The sequence below is a fragment of the Eimeria necatrix genome, genomic scaffold (genome assembly GCF_000499385.1).
Source record: "Eimeria necatrix Houghton genomic scaffold, Enh_scaff186, whole genome shotgun sequence".
Taxonomy (NCBI): Eukaryota; Apicomplexa; class Conoidasida; order Eucoccidiorida; family Eimeriidae; genus Eimeria; species Eimeria necatrix.
This window is the reverse complement of record NW_013655077.1, coordinates 1,866-17,500: the sequence shown is the minus strand read 5'-3', so window position 1 is coordinate 17,500 and position 15,635 is coordinate 1,866. Positions and strand designations below refer to the sequence as shown.

The following is a 15,635-nucleotide window of genomic DNA, read 5'->3' as shown; positions in this document are numbered from 1 at the left end:
TCTGGGCCCTGCAGCTCGAGGAGCATCCTGCAAACTTTGCGGAGCACGTGGCCGCCGGTGGGCTAGGGTTTAGGGTTTAGGGTTTAGGGTTTAGGGTTTAGGGTTTAGGGTTTGGGGTTTAGGGTTTAGGGGTATGGAATTGCGCTCTAGGCTCAAGAATTGACTTCGGGTTGGGCTCTGACGCAGCACCCCAAACTGCGAAGCGCGGGCTAAGCAAGGGCTTAGGGTTTAGGGTTAAGGGTTAAGGGTTTAGGGTTTAGGGTTTAGGCGCTGCTGCTTATGTTGGCCCATTGCAGTTCTGCAGTCACTGGGCTATAACTCCAAGCTAAGGGCTGATGCCTCGGGGCACCTCATAGACGTTTTGCTGCAGCTGCCGCTGCAGCAAGGGGGCCCCTCTGGGGGCCCCACTGATAGTCCCACCCAGGGCCTCCCCGGGGGGCCCCCAAGGGGGGCCCCAAACAGCCCCCTTGAAGAGTCCTCTGGGGGCCCCCTTGAGGGCCTCCAGAGTGTCACTGAGGCCCCCTCTGGGGGCCCCTCTGGGGGCCCCTCTGGGGGCCCCTCTGGGGGCCCCTCTGGGGGCCCCTCTGGGGGCCCCTCTGGGGGCCCCTCTGGCTGGGGGCCCCTCTGGGGGCCCCAGTGCCCCTGAAGGGGCCAGCAGCAGCTGCATGCAAGTGGCGCTGCTGTGCCACGCCGAGGCGCAGCTGCAAGGGGCCCCCCAGAAGGCTGGGGTTGCTGCTTCTCCGTTGGGGCCCTCCGTGCTGAAGCACCGCCACCTGAAGCGGCAAGGTAGGATGCGGGCGCTGCTGCTGCTGCTGCTGCTGCTGTTGCTGCTGCTGCTGCTGCTGCTGCAAGGACGCAGTTGCTCCGTGCAGCAGCGCGGGCAGGCGTATTCTGAGTGCTTTTTTGAGCCAGGCAGATTGGCTGAATTGGAGAGCTTAGGGCTCAGGGTTTAGGGTTTATAGGGCCTAGGGTTTAGGGTTTAGGGTTTACAATGGTGCATTCGGGGCAACCGTAGGACGCCATCTACTCGTCTTATTTGCTCGCACCTTCATTGCTGCTGTTGCTGCTGCTGCTGCTGCTGCTGCTGCTCTCATTTATGGGTGCTGCTTTCGCTGCAGGGTTTCATGTGGTGCACTTGTCTTGGGGTGTCTGGCGGGTAAGTGGCTGCGGGGATCAGCAGCAAATAGCTGTTTGCTGCTGTTGACTTTCTTTGAAGTTTCTCTTCGTCTCCTCCTTTGCTGCTGCTGCTGCTGCGGCTGCTGCTGCTGCTGCTGCTGCTGCCGCCCTGAGGCTCCGTCTGCGTTATCTGCTGTCTGCTTCGTTTGCCTCTATTATCTGATTAAGGTGCCACCTGTTATTATTGTTACTATTATTATTGTTATTATTATTAGTCTTATTATTATTGTTATTATATTTATTTTATTTTCCAGAACCTGTTGAAAATAAACAATTTATATTTGATTAGATGGATTTAAAGAAAAACAAAAAGGCGAAGCGGCTGAGAAGTTTAAGGGGTGCTTCTGTGCTGCCTAAAAACCTTTTGGGGTTTCTTTTTGTTTCATTTTAAAAAAAATAAATGAAACAAAAGAGACCTTTTCTGTATTTTGCTGCTGCTGCTCTCGCAGCCTTTGTGTGGGCCGCTGGTGCTGCAGCCATGGCTGCTGCCTTGCTCGTTTTGCTGCTGCTTCTTGCTGCAGGGGCTCAGCGACGAGCAGCAGCAGCTGCTGCTGCAGCGGGAGATACGCAAGGCCCAGAGCAGGGCCCCTCAGGGGGCCACAGCAGCAGGACCCTAGAGCAGCCTTTGCTAGCTGCTGCAGCTTTCTGCTGCTGCTGCTGCTGCTGCTGCTGCTGCTGTTACGCGGTGCATGCGCCTCTTTGCCCTTTGCGGCTGAGCCCCCGCGGACTGGGAGCCCTGCAGCGGACTCTTTTGTCACTTTTGCTTCTCCTCTTCGCCATCTGCTGACTTCCCGTTTGTTTAGCTTCATGAGTCGCCGCAGCTAGCTAGCTAGCTAGCCAGCTAGCTACCGCAGCTAGCTAGCTAGCCACCGCAACTAGCTGGCCAGCCACCGCAGCTAGCTAGCCAGCCACCGCAGCTAGCTAGCTAGCCGCTGCTGCAGTGGCTGTTAACCATTCGATGGCTCGCTGCGCAGGCCCACTTGTGCATTGCGGCCAGCTGCTTTTCCTGCCGCTTTGCGCAGCGGCGCTGTTGCCGCTGCTGTTGTTGTTGCTGCTGCTGCTGCTGCTGCTGCTGCTGCTGCCGGTTGTCTGCGTTGTGGGTCTACAGCTGCGCTGCAGCAATTGGCACAGCTGCATGCAAAAACTCCCCCAGCAGCTAAGTAGGGCCCAGAGGAAAGCAGCCGGAGCAGCGCCCTCGCAGAAGCGCAGCAGCAGCAGCAGCAGCAGCAGTAGCAGCAGCAGCAGCAGCAGCAGGGGCTGCCCGTAGCTGTTCCTGCTGTCCTCCACCCCTGCCAGGCGCCGCGGGGCCCCCGAGGCACCCAGCCCCAGCCAGTTGCTGCAAGGCCAAACTTGGCTGCAGCACAACTGCAGCAAATTCTCTGCTGCTGCTCTACACACAATTTGTTTGTGGGAAACAAGAGCGCCACATCCTTGTTTGGTCCGCTGCCAACCCTCAAGGCGCTTGACCGGCTAGCTGTAGCTACCTTTGGCTAGCTGTGCCTAGCCACGGCTAGCCACAGCTAGCTGTGGCTAGCTGTGGTTGGCCCTGGCTAGCTGCGGCTGGCTGTGGCTAGCTATGGCAAGCTGTGGCTGGCATTTGCGAGCGGCGGCTCCGTGGGCTAGCTGTGGCTGGTTGTGGCTAGCTGCAGCTAGCCGTGGCTAGCTGTGGCTAGCTGCGTCAAGCTGTGGCTAGCTGTGGCTAACTGTCGCTAGCCACGGGGTTGCAGGGCAGCAACTGCCACTCGATGGGGCCCTACAGCTGCGCCTTCAAGCTGATGGCTTTTGTCTGGAGCTGCCCCTGTTTAGTTCTCTGTCCCTTCTGGGTAGCTGCAGCAGCAGCAGCAGCAGCAACAGCAGTACGAGCAGCAGCAGCAGCAGCAGCAGCACAACAATTACGCAAGAGACCGCCAGCCCCGTCGCGGGCATGGTCTAGTGGCTATGACGTCTGCCTAACACGCAGAAGATCCCGGGTTCGATCCCCGGTGCCCGTATTTGTCTTGCTGCTGCCTGTTTCCTTTGCTGTTTCCTTTGCTGCTGCTGCTGCTGCTGCTGCTGCTGTCGTGTTGGCTGCTCAACATTGGCTGCAGCCTTTCCCCTAGCACACAACTAGCTAGCTAGCTGATTGCCCAGCCAGCTAGCCAAGTTGTTAATCGGCTAGCCACGTGGCTGTCCAGTTTTCCAAGTAGCTGTCTAGGCTGCCAACTAGCCAGTTAGCTGCCAACGTGCTGGCTAGTTACTCAACTAGCCAGCTAGCTAGCTAGCTAGCTCGCCTGCTAGCTGCCGCCGTTTGTTTGACTACTTAGCTAGCTGGGGGCCACTTGGCTTCTACAGCAGCTACCGCAGCAACTGCTGCTCTTTCTAGGCATTATTTGCCCAAGGACTCTTGCCTCCAGGCCTGGGAGTTAGGGTTTAGGGTTTAGGGTTTAGGGTTTAGGGTTTAGGGTTTTGCTAGGCATGGCTCGCCCTGGGGCCAACCCTTTTATTTGACTTTATATCTTCCTCTAGGGCGCAGCCCCTTCAAGAGGCAGCAGGTCTGAGATGGCCTTCGGGGACGGAGGCCTCACAGGGCTGCTTACGGAACAGCAGCAGCAGCAGCAGCAGCAGCAGCAGCAAGAGCAGCAGCAGCGGCGGTAGCAGCAGCAGCGTGCAGCCCGTGCAAGTGCCCAGACTTCCCCATGTGGGGAAAAGCGGCAGACAATGTTCAGGGGACAGCGCCAGAGGAGCAGCAGCAGTAGCAGCAACAGCAGCAGCATCAGCAGCAACAAAAGGAGCAGCGGAAGCAACAGGAATCACCTTCGCAAGAATAGCAGCAGCAGCAGCAGCAGGAACGGCAGCAACTCAAATTCTTCCCTACTCTGTGGCGCGAAGCTCTTCTTTATGCTTCAGACTGGTTTGCTGCAGCTCTCTACACGGGCCCGAGGAAGCTGCAACAGCGTTGCTGCGGTGTGACTGCCTCTAAGCAGCAGCAGCAGCAGCAGCAGCAGCAGCAGCAGCAGCAGCAGCAGCAGCAGCGGCGGCAGTAGCAGCAGCGACGGGGCAGCGGCGCGGCCGTGTTTATATAGCAGCAGCGCCTGCTGCTGGCACAGCAACGAGCCTATCGATTCAGCAGCAGCAGCAGCGGCAGCAGCAGCAGCAGCAGCAGCAGCAGCAGCAAGGGCAGACGCAGAGCAACAAATCTACTAACTTATCAACAACTCTGGAACGGTTCATGCCTTGGCAAATAAATCCACAAAGTGGAGGCAAAGGGGACGCACTGCAGCGCTGCTGCTACTGCTGCTGCTGCTGCTGCAGTTGCTGCTGCGTTCGCAGTGCTACTGCTGCTGCAGCCCTCCCTGCACTGCAGCGCGTAACACTGTTGCTGCTGCAGCAGTTGCTGTCGCTGCAGTTGCTGATGCGGCCGCGGCTCCTGCCGTTGCTGTCGTCATTGCTGCATTGAGTGCTTTGCCTGTTGCTGCTGCCGCTGCTGCTGCTGCTGCTGCTGCTGCTGCAGCAGGGAGGGCAAGCCGACACGTCGTGCCCGTTTCAAATCGAGAGCCCCAGCGCAGGTTAGGCTGCCTCTGTCTCTATTTGCTGCTGAGGCTCAGCAGTGGTGTTGCGTCTCTTGCTGCTCCTGCTGCAGCTGCAGCAGCGGCCTCGGGGCCCCACACTACGCGCGAGGTGTACGTACACCTCCGGCTGTACGTACACCTCCGGGTGTACGTACACCTCAGGTGTACGTACACCTGAAGACCCCACAGGCCAAACCTCTCCCCCACTTTTCTCCCCAAACTGTCTGCGCCCCGAAGGCGCCTTTGGGGGCCCCCGGCTGTCCGGGGGCCCCTCACTTCTCCTCCTTTCCCACATGAGGCCCTCAGGCCCATTAACACCTGTTCAAGAATGAAGAGAGCTCCGCGCTGCTGCTGCTGCTGCTGCTGCTGCTGCAGCCGCTGCTGCTGCTGCTGCTGCAGCCGCTGCTGCTGCTGCTGCTGCAAGCTGCAGGCGTGGCCTGTGGGGTGCTGCTGTGGCTTGCTGGCAGCTAAATGGCCTGCAGCTGCGGCGCAGCACCCTGGACCCTCGGGGCCGCCAAGAACTGCTGTGGGGCGGAGGCCCCCGGGGATCCGATCCCAGCGATCCCAGCGATCCCAGCGATCCCAGCGATCCCAGCGGGCGGCGAGGGCTGGGGGGGCAGCAGCGAGGCCTCAATGATGCTGGTGGAACACAGAAAGTCGAGGTAGTCCCCCGCCAGCCCGGGGGGCCCCCTGCTGCTCGGCAGCAGCACAGAAAGTGGAGCAGCAGCAGCAGCAGCAGCAGCAGCAGCAGCAGCGCCGCTCTTCGAAGCGCACCCTCCTTCCGGGGCCCCAAGAGGGCCCCCACAGGGGCCCTCACAGGGGCCCCCACAGGGGCCCTCACAGGGGCCCCCACAGGGGGCCCCGCAGGGGCCCCCACAGGGGCCCCCGGGGCCTCGCCCCGAAGCGGCTGGCCGGGACAGGGGGGCCCCCACAGGCTCTGCTGCACCTGCAGCTGCAGCCGTAGCTTCCTCGACTGCTAGTGGCTTGGAGCTACCGGCAGCAGCAGCAGCAGCAGCAGCAGCAGCAGCAGCAGGTGCTGCTGCTGAAGAAGGGCCCCCGGGAGTGCCCACGGGGGCCCCTGGCCCCACAGCGCCGCCAGGGGCAAAGAGGGGGCCCCCACTCTGTGGAACAGGGGGGCCCCCTTCTGTCTTTTCTTTTGCTGCTGCATCTCCCTGCAGCGCAGCAGCTCTCCAGAGGAGAACTGCTGAGTCGGAGAGTCCCAAGAAGCACGGCCCCACGCATGAGGCTGCGTCCTGCTGCTGCTGCTGCTGCTGCTGCTGCAGCTGTTGCTGTTGCTGCTGTGGCTGCGGCTGTGGCTCTGCCAGTTGTTCCCGCTGCAGGTGCAGCTGCTCCGAAGGTCCAGCTTGTTGGAGCTGTTGTTGCTGGAGGTGTTGCTGCTGGTTCATGTGCAGCTGCTGCTGCTGCAGCTGCTGCTGCTGCAGCTGCTGCTGCTGCAGCTGCTGCTGCTGCAGCTGCTGCAGCTGCTGCTGGTGGGGAAGCTCTGGGACGCTGGGCCCCGCTGCCTCGGCAGCACGGCCCTCGGGGCTGCTGCGTGGCCCCAGAGAGAAGCTAAGGAGCTCGTTGCTGCTGCTGCTGCTGCTGCTGCTGCTGCTGCAGGGGACCTCAAGAGGCGCTGGGGAAGCCAGTGGCCACTTCTTTGCCTTCTTTTGCTGTGCCTTGAGGGCACCCTTCCCCTTGCCTGCTACGGCGGCGGCAGCAGCTGCTGCTGCAGCCGCTGCAGCAGCAGCAGCTGCTGCTGCAGCTGACGGCGGTGCTGCTGCACAGACCTCCACTTCAGCAGCCTTCAGGGGCTGCTCCTGAGGCCCCAGCTGCTGCTGCTGCTGCGTGAGCGCCCGCTGCTGCCACGCGGGCCCCTTGTGGGCGTGCGCGCTGCCCCTTGCTGCTGCGCCCACCACAGCAGCAGCAGCAGCAGCAGCAGCAGCAGCAGCAGCAGCAGCCTTCTTCGGGGGGGAGTAGGGGCCCACTTTTGCGGGGCTGCCACGCACAGCCAACTTGGGGGGCAGCAGCTCTCTCTGGCTTCGCCGCAGAGAAGCTGGGGGGCAGCCGGCGGCCCCCACATCGCTGCGTCTTCTTTGCTGCTGCAGCGCGGTGAAGGTCCACCTGCACTTTTGCTGCTGCAGGGCCTCGCTGGAAGCAGCAGCAGCAGCAGCAGCAGCAGCAGCAGCAGCTGACGCTGCGTGGCCGCTGGGCGCTGTCGCCGCCCTAGGGGTCTCCACTGTGAAGCGCAGCACCCCAACAGCAGCACCACCAGCAGTGGCAGCAGCAGCAGCGGGGCCTTGTCCTGCTGCTGCTGCTGGCAGAAGCTGCTGCTGGCCATCCGAAGCTGCTGCTGCTGCTGCTGCTGCAACTATGGGGCCCCTGGAGAGCAGCAGCTGCAGCACAGAGTACTTGCGGAGCCCTATTTCTTCTGTTGCATTCCTAGGCAGGGCCAGAGTCTCTGCAGCGGCCTTGGCCCCCTCAAGGCTGCAGCAGCTTCTTGCTGCTTCTGCTGCTGCTGCTGCTGCTGCTGCTGTTGCTGCCAGACTAGGGTCAGGCGAGCTAGAGCCCTTTTTGCCGAGGCCCACAACGCCTTCTGCCTGCTGCTGCTGCCCGTGGCCTTCTGCTGCCCCTGATGGCTGCACAGCAAAGGGCAGCTGGTGCTGCTGCTGCTGCTGCTGCTGCTGCTGCTGCTGCTGCTGCTGGCCTTGGGGCCAGTCGTTTCCAAGGGAGGTGGCAACGTAGCAGTTGCTGCTGCTACTGCTGCTGCTGCTGCTGCTGCTGCTTCTATAGTACTCGTCTAGGAAAGTGCAGGGGCTCCCCTGCAGTCTCTGTTCTTGCTGCGGCTGCCGCTGCTGTCCCAGGTGCTGCTGCTTCAGCAGCTGCTCCTGCTGCAGTTCCCCAAGCGTCTCCTGCTGCAGCTGCTGCTGCTGCGGCTTTTCTTCCTCGCAGCTTTTGGAAAGAGGGACTGACTGCGCCCCGTTCACCTGGATTGCTTCTTGCTGCTGCTGGTCTTGCTGCAGCAGCTGCTGCTGCTGCTGCTCTTGGTTCTGCTGTGACGGATTTTCCGAGTCAGCCGTTTCCTGCTGCGAGGCAGTGGCGTGGTCCAGGGGCTGCTGCTGCAGCGCAAGCTGCTGCTGCTGCTGCTGCTGCTGCTGCTGCTGATGCTGCTGATCCCCAAGCTTTTCTTCATTGGCGTTGGGAAATTCATATAGGTTTTGCTGTGGGTGTTGAGCCTGCTGTTGCTGGGGCCCTTGTTGCTGCTGTTGCTGCTCCTGCAGCACCAGGTGCTGCTGCTGCAGCTGCTGCTGCTGCTGCAGCTGCTGCTGCTGCTGCAGCTGCTTGTAAGGTGCTTCTACTGGGTCTTCCCAGGTAGAATGTTGCTGCAGCTCGTTGCTGCTGCTCGCTAAGCCCTCAGCTGCACCGCCGCGGTCCAAGCCAGCGTCGCCTAGCGTGTGAACATTTTCTGTTGCTGCTGCTGCTGCTGCTGCTGCTGCTGCTGTTGCTGCTGAATTGGCCGCGCATAAGCAGTCTCGCTGAGGCGCATTCTCTTCAACTTGTCCAGATTGTAAAAGGGAGAGGCCCCCCAGCAGCAGAGCGCCAGGCCACTTCCAGAAGCTGGGGCCGCTGGGCGCAGCAGCAGCAGCAGCAGCAGCAGCAGAAGCTGGGGCTGCCTCTGGAGCTGCTGCGCCAAGAGCTGTTGTGGGATCTGGGCCGATGGCGTCGGCTTCCGCTACAGGGTTTGTGTGAGCAGTGCTGCTGCTGCTGCTGCTGCTGCTGTTGCTGCTGCTGCTGCTGTTGCTGCTGCTGCTGTTGCCGCCTTTGCTGCTGCTGCTGACTAGCTGAATCTCTGCTGCTTCCTCTCGGTGCCTCCACGAGACAGGATAATAGCTGCTGATAGCAGCAGGAGCTGATTTGGAGACGCGTCGGTCTAGGGGAAACGGGGTCTCCGTGCTGCTGCTGCTGCTGCTGCCGTTGATATTGCTGCTGCAGTTGTTGCTCTCGTTACGGTTCCAGCTGCTGCTGTTGCTGCTGCTGCTGTAGCAAGTGTAGGGGCCTTGTGTCTCCCACTTGCGGAGCCCCCATAGAGATGCCGTGCCTCGTAAAGCCCCGTCTTGATCTAGCCTATTGCTGCTGCTGCTGCTAGCAGCAGCAGCAGCAGCAGCGGCTGCTGCTGCTGCTGCTGATGACTCGCGGGGACTTCCATTACCTGCGGGTGAGATTTGGGTCTCATTCGTCTGCTGCTGCTTCTCTGGCAGCGCAAGCATGTGGTGTTCGTGCAGCAGTGTCGGCTGCTGCTGCACGAGCTGTTGCTGCTGCTGCTGCTGTTGCTGCTGTTGCTGCTCCTGTTGCTGTTGTTGTTGCCCTTCAAAAGAGAAGTCAGCCGAGAAGCAATGCCTTTCTAGTACAGAGCCTTGGTCGTCGTGTTGCTGCTCTTGCTGCTGCTGCTGCTGCTGCTGCTGCTGCTGCGTAGTAACGGGGTGTCCTTGGTGCATCAGGGGCTCGTGCTGCAGCAGCAGCTGCTGGTTTCTATAGGAAGCAGCAGCAGCAGTGGAACACACCCGGGGGCAGTTGCTGCTGACGCCGCCGCAACTGCAGCTGCTTCCAGTCCTGCAGCAGCAGCTGCTGCTGTCGCTGCTGCAGCGTAGCTGCCCCGTAGGTGGTGGTAGCTGCTGCAGCAGATCCATTAAAGAGGACCCTTCCCTGGTAATTGTGTTAGAGTTGCTGACACTGCTGCTGCTGCTGCTGCTGCTGCTGCTGCTGCCGTAGAGCATCACTGGAGCCTTGCTGCTGCAGCAGACGCCAAAAGAATTTCCCGCAGCCTCTTCGCTGCTGGTGGGGGAGAGCACTGCCCCTGCAGCAGCAGCAGCAGCGGCTGCTGCTGCTGCTGCAGGAGACTCTCCTTGTTGCTGATGGAAGCTGCCGCTGAGCGGCGATAAGATGTGCATGCGTTCTGCAGATGGGCTTTGCTGCTGCTGCTGCAGCAGCAACAAGTGATGCTGCTGCTTCTGCTGCAGTGCTGCGCGCTCGTCCGGGGCAGGGCAGCAGCATCCCAGCGGCAAGGTGTCGTGGCCCTGCAGAGGTTTGTGCTGCAGCTGGTGATCCACCTGCTGCTGCAGCTGCAGCCGCTGCTGCTGCTCGTGCTGCTGCAGCTGCTGCTCCTGCAGCTGCAGCGGCTGACACGGGAGACTAAGTGCCGTTGGCTGCCGCAGCGGGACCTCAGGAATCCCCTCCACGGAGTGTCTAGCTGCGAGAAAGCTGCTGCTGCTGCTGCTGCTGCTGCTGCTGCTGCCGTCCATCCAAGAGCAGTAGCCTGGCTGGACCTCTGCATGGTTGCTGCTGCTGCTTGAGCCTTGCTGCAGCAGGAGCTGTCCTGCGAGCTGCTCGTCTGCTGCTTCGCCGTTGCTGCTGCTGCGGGGGATTCTAGCAAGAAGTTCGTATGGGGTGAGGTGCTGCTGCTGCTCCTGCTGCTTCTCCAGCGGCAGAAAAAGCTGCTGCTGCTGCTGCTGCTCGTGCTGCAGCAGCAGCTGCGGCGGCGGCTTCTTGACCAGCTGCAGCTGCTGCAGCTGCTCATCCTCCAGCAGCTCTTCGCCTCTTCTCTGTATGTGCACTTCATAGAGCTTCGTGCTGCCTTTGTAAGTTGGTCGTGAGTCCAGGAACGGGTTGCTGCAAAGACGCAGCAGCAGCAGCAGCAGCAGCAGCTTCAGCAGGAGCAGCAGCTGCTGCTGCAGCAACACCTGCAGCTTGAACGCGGCATCAAATGTGGCAGCAGATGCCACAGGCACGAAGGGCCGCAGCGTCACCTACACTGACAGCTGCAGCAACAACTACAAAAACAGCAGCAGCAGCAGCAGCAGCAGCAGCAGCAGCAGCAGCAGCAACGGCAGGCTCACGTGTCCAGCAGCAGCGGCTGCAGCAGCGGATTGACAGGAAAGTCAACTCGAAGTCCAAAGGGCGAAGGCCTTTTCCAGCGGCTTGGCGGCTTCTTGCGAAGAGTGCCGTAAGAGAAGGCTGGCTGCTGCTGCTGCTGCAGCTGCTGCGGGCGCTGGGTCTGCAGCTGCAGCAGCTCCTGCAGCTGCTGCTGCTGTGACGCCTGCTGCTGCCCGGCCTGCTGCGCCGCCTGCTGCTTCTGCTGCTGCTTCTGCTGGCGCTGCTGCAGCAGAGCCAGCCGCGCTGGCAGCTGTCTCAGGAGGAGCTGCTGCTGCTGCTGCTGCTTACCTTGCTGCTCCGAAGCAACAGCAGCAGCAAGGCCGTCTGACGAGGGCGACTCGAGCGCCGGCCACTGCAGCGCTGCGCTGCGGGCGGCTGCTGCTGCCTGCTGCGCTCTCTGCTGCTTGCCGCAGCCTCCAGCTGCTGCTGCTGCTGCTGCTGCTGCTGCTGCTGCTGCTCCCAGCGGCTTCCCCTTGACCTTTCCCGTGCTGTCCCCCATTTGTCTTTTTGCTGGAGACAGGGGGGGCGGCTGCATTCTGCGCATGAGTCTGCGGCGCTGCCTTTGGTGCTGCTTGTACTGCTGCTGCTGCTGCTGCTGCTGCTGCTGCAGCACAGAGGCTGCTGCAGGCAGATTAGCCGGAAGACTGAGGCCCTTCTTCAAGCCCCGCGGCAGCGCTTCGGGTGTTTCTGCAGCAGAGAGAGCAGCAGCAGCTGCAGCAGCAGCAGCAGCAGATCTTGCCTCTTTAAGTGAAGTGTGGCCTATTGTGCGAGGCCTCTGCCGCTGCAGCAGCAGCAGCTGCTGCTGCTGCGGTTGCTGCTGCTGTTGCTGCTCGGGTTCTTGTGCAGATGGCTCCCTTTGCGTCTGCCTCTGCAGCAGCTGCAGAGGCTCATGGTAAGCTTCCTGCTGCTGTTGGGGCTGCTGCTGCTGCTGCAGCAGCTGCTGCTGCTGCTGCAGCTGCGTCCTCCGACGCTGCTCAGACTTCACCTCAGACCCTCCCCATGGAGAGTTGTCCCCTTTGTGCTGCTGCCGCTGCTGCTGCTGCTGCTGCTGCTCTGTCTCTGAGGTGTCATCTTGCTTATGGTGCTGCTTCTGCTGTCGCTGCTGCTGTTGCCGCGGCTGCTGCTGCTGTTGCTGTTGCTGTTGCTGCTGCTGCTGGAAAAATATGGCTTGTTCTCTCTGTTCAGGTTCAGCTGCTGCAGAAGACATTTTGCTTCCGCTTTCTAGCTCCGCAAACGCGGCTTTTGCTGCTGCTGCTGCTGCTGCTGCTGCTGCTGCTCTGTCTCTGTTGACCCCGTACCTGTGTCTGCCGCTGCTGCCGCAACTGATCGGAAAGCTGCGTGCAAAGAAGCCGAGCTTCTGCTGCTGCTGCTGCTGCTGCTGCTGCTGCTGCTGCTAGCTATGCCATATCCAAAAGCTGTTGAGAGGTGAGGCAGAGCTTGAGACTGATGCAGGCAAATTCGAGGTTTTGCTGTTCAAGGCTTCAGCTGCCAGGGTTTGTGGTTTAGGGCCTAGGGTTTAGGGTTTAGGGTTTAGGGTTTAGCCGATCTTGACGCCCCTATTGTTATATGCTGCTTTCTGAAGAAGCCTTGAGGCTGCTAGGGACTTTTTCATCGCACTTCGTTGCAGGTGGTCTTGCTGCTGCTGCTGCTGCTGCTGCTGCTGCTGCTGCTGCTGGCGTCCCTGCTGGTCCTCTTTAGTGTGTCAGGGCCCCTGGAAGTACCTGCTGAATGCTGCGGAGGCAAAAAGGCCTCTTGAGGAGTCAAATGGAGTTGTTAGGAAACTTTGCGCAGGCGGCTGCGGTGTACGTACAGCTGCTGCTCCGCAGCAGACCAAAAAGAAAGAAAGAGACTCAAAAAACCTGGAAAAGCAGCAAGAAGTGAATGGAAAGAGTGGAGTTCGCGGAAAAGCGGAGCTGCCTCAGGTGTACGTACACCTGGGGGCAGCAGAACCAGTGGCCTCGTCGGCGGTCCGCTGCGCAGGCAAAAGGAGAGAAGAGAGTCTTAAATGGCAGATACCTGTGGTAGAAAATAAAGAATTTTGTCTAAAAAAAGTGAATATTACCTCTGAATTTCAGTTTTGAGGGTTTGTGACCGAGGGTTTAGGGTTTAGGGTTTAGGACGCCTGCCTGTCGGCAGTGGCTGGGGTGGCGCGGCGAGCGAAAGAGAGCGACAAGGGTTTGTTAGGTTTGCATGTTTGCAGAGAAATAAACAATTAAGAAAGAAGAAAATTTAATTTAATTATAAACAAAAAAGAAAACTTTCAACAGAGGCAACGCTAAGCAGCAGATAGAGCGCCTGCACGCCCCAGACGATCGCCACATACTGTGTGTGGGGCGCCGAGCAGCAGCAGCAGCAGCAGCAGCTGCTGCTGCTGCTGCTGCTGCTGTTGCTGCTGCTGCTGCTGCACGACCAGTGTTTCAAGTCCTCAGTGTAATGCACGGTGTAAATGCCCTCGTTAATACGTGGCTTGCTAGGGTTTAGGGCCTAGGGCGAGGGTTTAGGGTCTGGGGTTTAGGGTTTAGGGTTTAGGGTTATTTGCAGGTCACCAAGCTCTTTCGCTCCTTCCATTTGCCTGCTGCTCTTTCTTGAGCTTTCCCTGTAGCTCTGCTCGAGATCATTACATGAAACCCTAAACCCTAAACCCTAAACCCTAAACCCTAAACCCTAAACCCTAAAACCCAAGTACTGGGCTCTAAACGCTAAACCCTAGCCTCTATAACGAGTTGCTGCTGCCCCGTTTCCGCACCGCCGCCGCAAGGAGGGCTTCAGAGGCGCAGGCAAATGCTCCAAATCCCAAACCCTAAACCCTAAACCCTAAACCCTAAACCCTAAACCCTAAACCCTAAACCCTAAACCCTAAACCCTAAACCCTAAACCCTAAACCTTACATCCTCAAAACTAAACTCTGTCCCATCAGACGACAAGTACAGCTGTTTAGCCCCAGCAACCTGCTCTGCGCAAAGCAGCAAGCGGCCACTCGCAAAGTAGAAGCTGTTGCTGCTGCTGCTGTTTCGGCTGCTGTTGCAGCAGCAGCTGCTGCTGCGCCTGCTGCTGCTGCTGCTGTTGTTGCATTTTCTCGAAGGAGCAGCAGAAGAGTCCACCCTTAAACAGGAAATACCGAAGCTGCCAGAAATGCAGGTGGCAAGAAATAGGCAGCAGCTGCAGCAGCAAGAGCAGCAGCGGCAGCAAGAGCAGCAGCAGCAGCAGCAGCAGCAGCAACACCGACAGCAGCAACTCTTTGTGGAGAGGCAGTGGGGAGCATTCGCAGCAATATAAACCCAAACCCTACGCCCCAACTCGTAATAAAGCCTCGCAAAACCCTAAACCCTAAACCCTAAACCCTAACACCAATTGGTGTGAAAATGGTTCTTAGGGTTCGGCTCTTCGCCGTCACAAAGGCATTACAGCGTTTTGCTGGGCCTCTTTGGCTGCTGCTGCTGCTGCTGCTGCTGCTGCTGCACTGCTACTGCAGCTGCTGCAGCAGCAGGGAACATGAAACTCACTTTGCCCGTGTCATTTTGCACGCATTCATGCCTCGCATGCAGCATGGCCCCACCAATCAGCTGCTGCTGCTGTTGCTGCTTCTGCTGCTGCTGTTTCTTTTGAATTTGTCACTGCTGCTGTTGCTGCTTTTGCTGCAGCTGTTTCCTGCATCTGTTGCTGCTGCTCTCGCCACTGTGTCCTTTGCATTTGTAGCTGCTGCTCACGTAATTCATGCTGCTTTTTCCCTTGCTGCTTGCAAGGGCATTCTGCTGCTGGTGCTGTTGCTGCAGCTGCTGCAGCAGCTGCAGCTGCAGCTGCTGCAGCTGCTGCATGCAAACTCATGCATGCGTGCACATGTTTGGCTGTCTGTCCTTTCTTTGAACTTTCACAGCTAACCTTTTGGGATTCCTTCGCATTACTTTTTGCTGCTGGCCTTTTTCTGGAGAAACCCGGTGCTGCTGTTTACCTTTTTGCTGCTGCTTGCTGCTGCTTGCTGCTGCCTGCTGCTGCTTACTGCTGCTTACTGCTGCTTGCTGCTGCTTGCTGCTGCCTTCTCGTCAGGCATTGCCTGCTTCTGGCTCTTAATTTTGCTGCTTTCCTCTTGACTTTGGCCGCAGCAGCCCCTGGCCGTCAGCGTTAACCTTACGAGTGAGGAGGCGGCAGCAGCAGCAGCAGCAGCAGCAGCAGCAGCCCTGGCGCTACCATTTTCAGTTTGCACTTCAGCCCTGCAGCAGCAAGAGGCGCAGCAGCGACTGCAGCAGGAAAGGGCTCGGCTGCGCAGCAACAGGAGCAGGTTGAAGGGCGCCGCTGCTGCGGACTGAATCGACAGCAGCGACAGCAGCAGCAACAGCAGCAGCAACAGCAGCAGCAGCAGCAGCGGAGTGGGGCAGGGGCAGCGGACGCCAAGCGAGAATGCGTGTCCTTTGCATGCAGCAAGTAGAACTTGTGCTTTTTGGGGCTTCGAGGCCCTCGCCAGGGACAAACTGGCGGGGCCAAAAATGCATAAAATGCACGCTGCTGCTGCTGCTGCTGCTGCTGCTGCTGCGAGCGGCGCTGCAGCAATTGGGGCCCGGGGCCCCACAGCTGCTGTATATTGGCTGCTGCAGCCCCACTAGCCGCTGAGAGGGCTGTGGGGCAGCTGCAGCAAATGCCGGGAAAGAAGAGCTGCGGAGATGCTGGTGGAAGCTGAGTCGGGGCTGCATGCAGGCCCCTCTGCAGGTGTTAATTCAGTGCTGCAGTGCGCGCTTCTGCTGCTGTGGCTTGCTGCTGCTGCAGCGCAGCAACTCGCTGCAGAAGCGGGCTGCTTCTGCACCAGGTTGCTGCTGCAGCGGGTTCCTGCTGCAGCGGGTTGCTGGTGCAGCAGGCTGCTGCTGCAGCGGTTTCCTGCTGCAGCGGGTTCCTGCTGCAGCGGGCTGCTGGTGCGGCAGGTGCCGCCGGGACGGGTTTCCGCTGCTGCTGCTGCTGCTGCTGCTGCTGCTGCTGCTGCTGCTGCTGCTGCGG

General features: G+C 59.9%; 2 protein-coding genes across 2 annotated transcripts in view; one reads left to right on the top strand and one right to left on the bottom strand.

The window, feature by feature from the left end:
- Positions 1 to 646, top strand: part of ENH_00023920 (hypothetical protein, conserved) — a gene marked incomplete at both ends in the record, with an annotated part of 8,354 nt that extends 7,708 nt beyond the window's left edge. The window contains 2 exons of the mRNA XM_013584632.1: positions 1 to 57; positions 297 to 646. The exon at positions 1 to 57 is cut by the window's left edge and continues 6 nt beyond it. Coding sequence (XP_013440086.1) covers positions 1 to 57; positions 297 to 646 — 407 coding nt within the window. The remainder of the gene's footprint in view (positions 58 to 296) is intronic.
- A 3,797-nt stretch (positions 647 to 4,443) lies between these two features.
- Positions 4,444 to 11,859, bottom strand: ENH_00023910 (hypothetical protein, conserved; the record flags this gene model as incomplete). Its single annotated transcript, XM_013584631.1, has 4 exons — positions 4,444 to 4,508; positions 4,880 to 5,200; positions 5,671 to 10,388; positions 10,616 to 11,859. 4 exons carry the CDS (start codon positions 11,857 to 11,859, stop codon positions 4,444 to 4,446), a joined length of 6,348 nt encoding a protein of 2,115 aa, XP_013440085.1.
- Between the last annotated feature and the right edge of the window lie 3,776 nt (positions 11,860 to 15,635).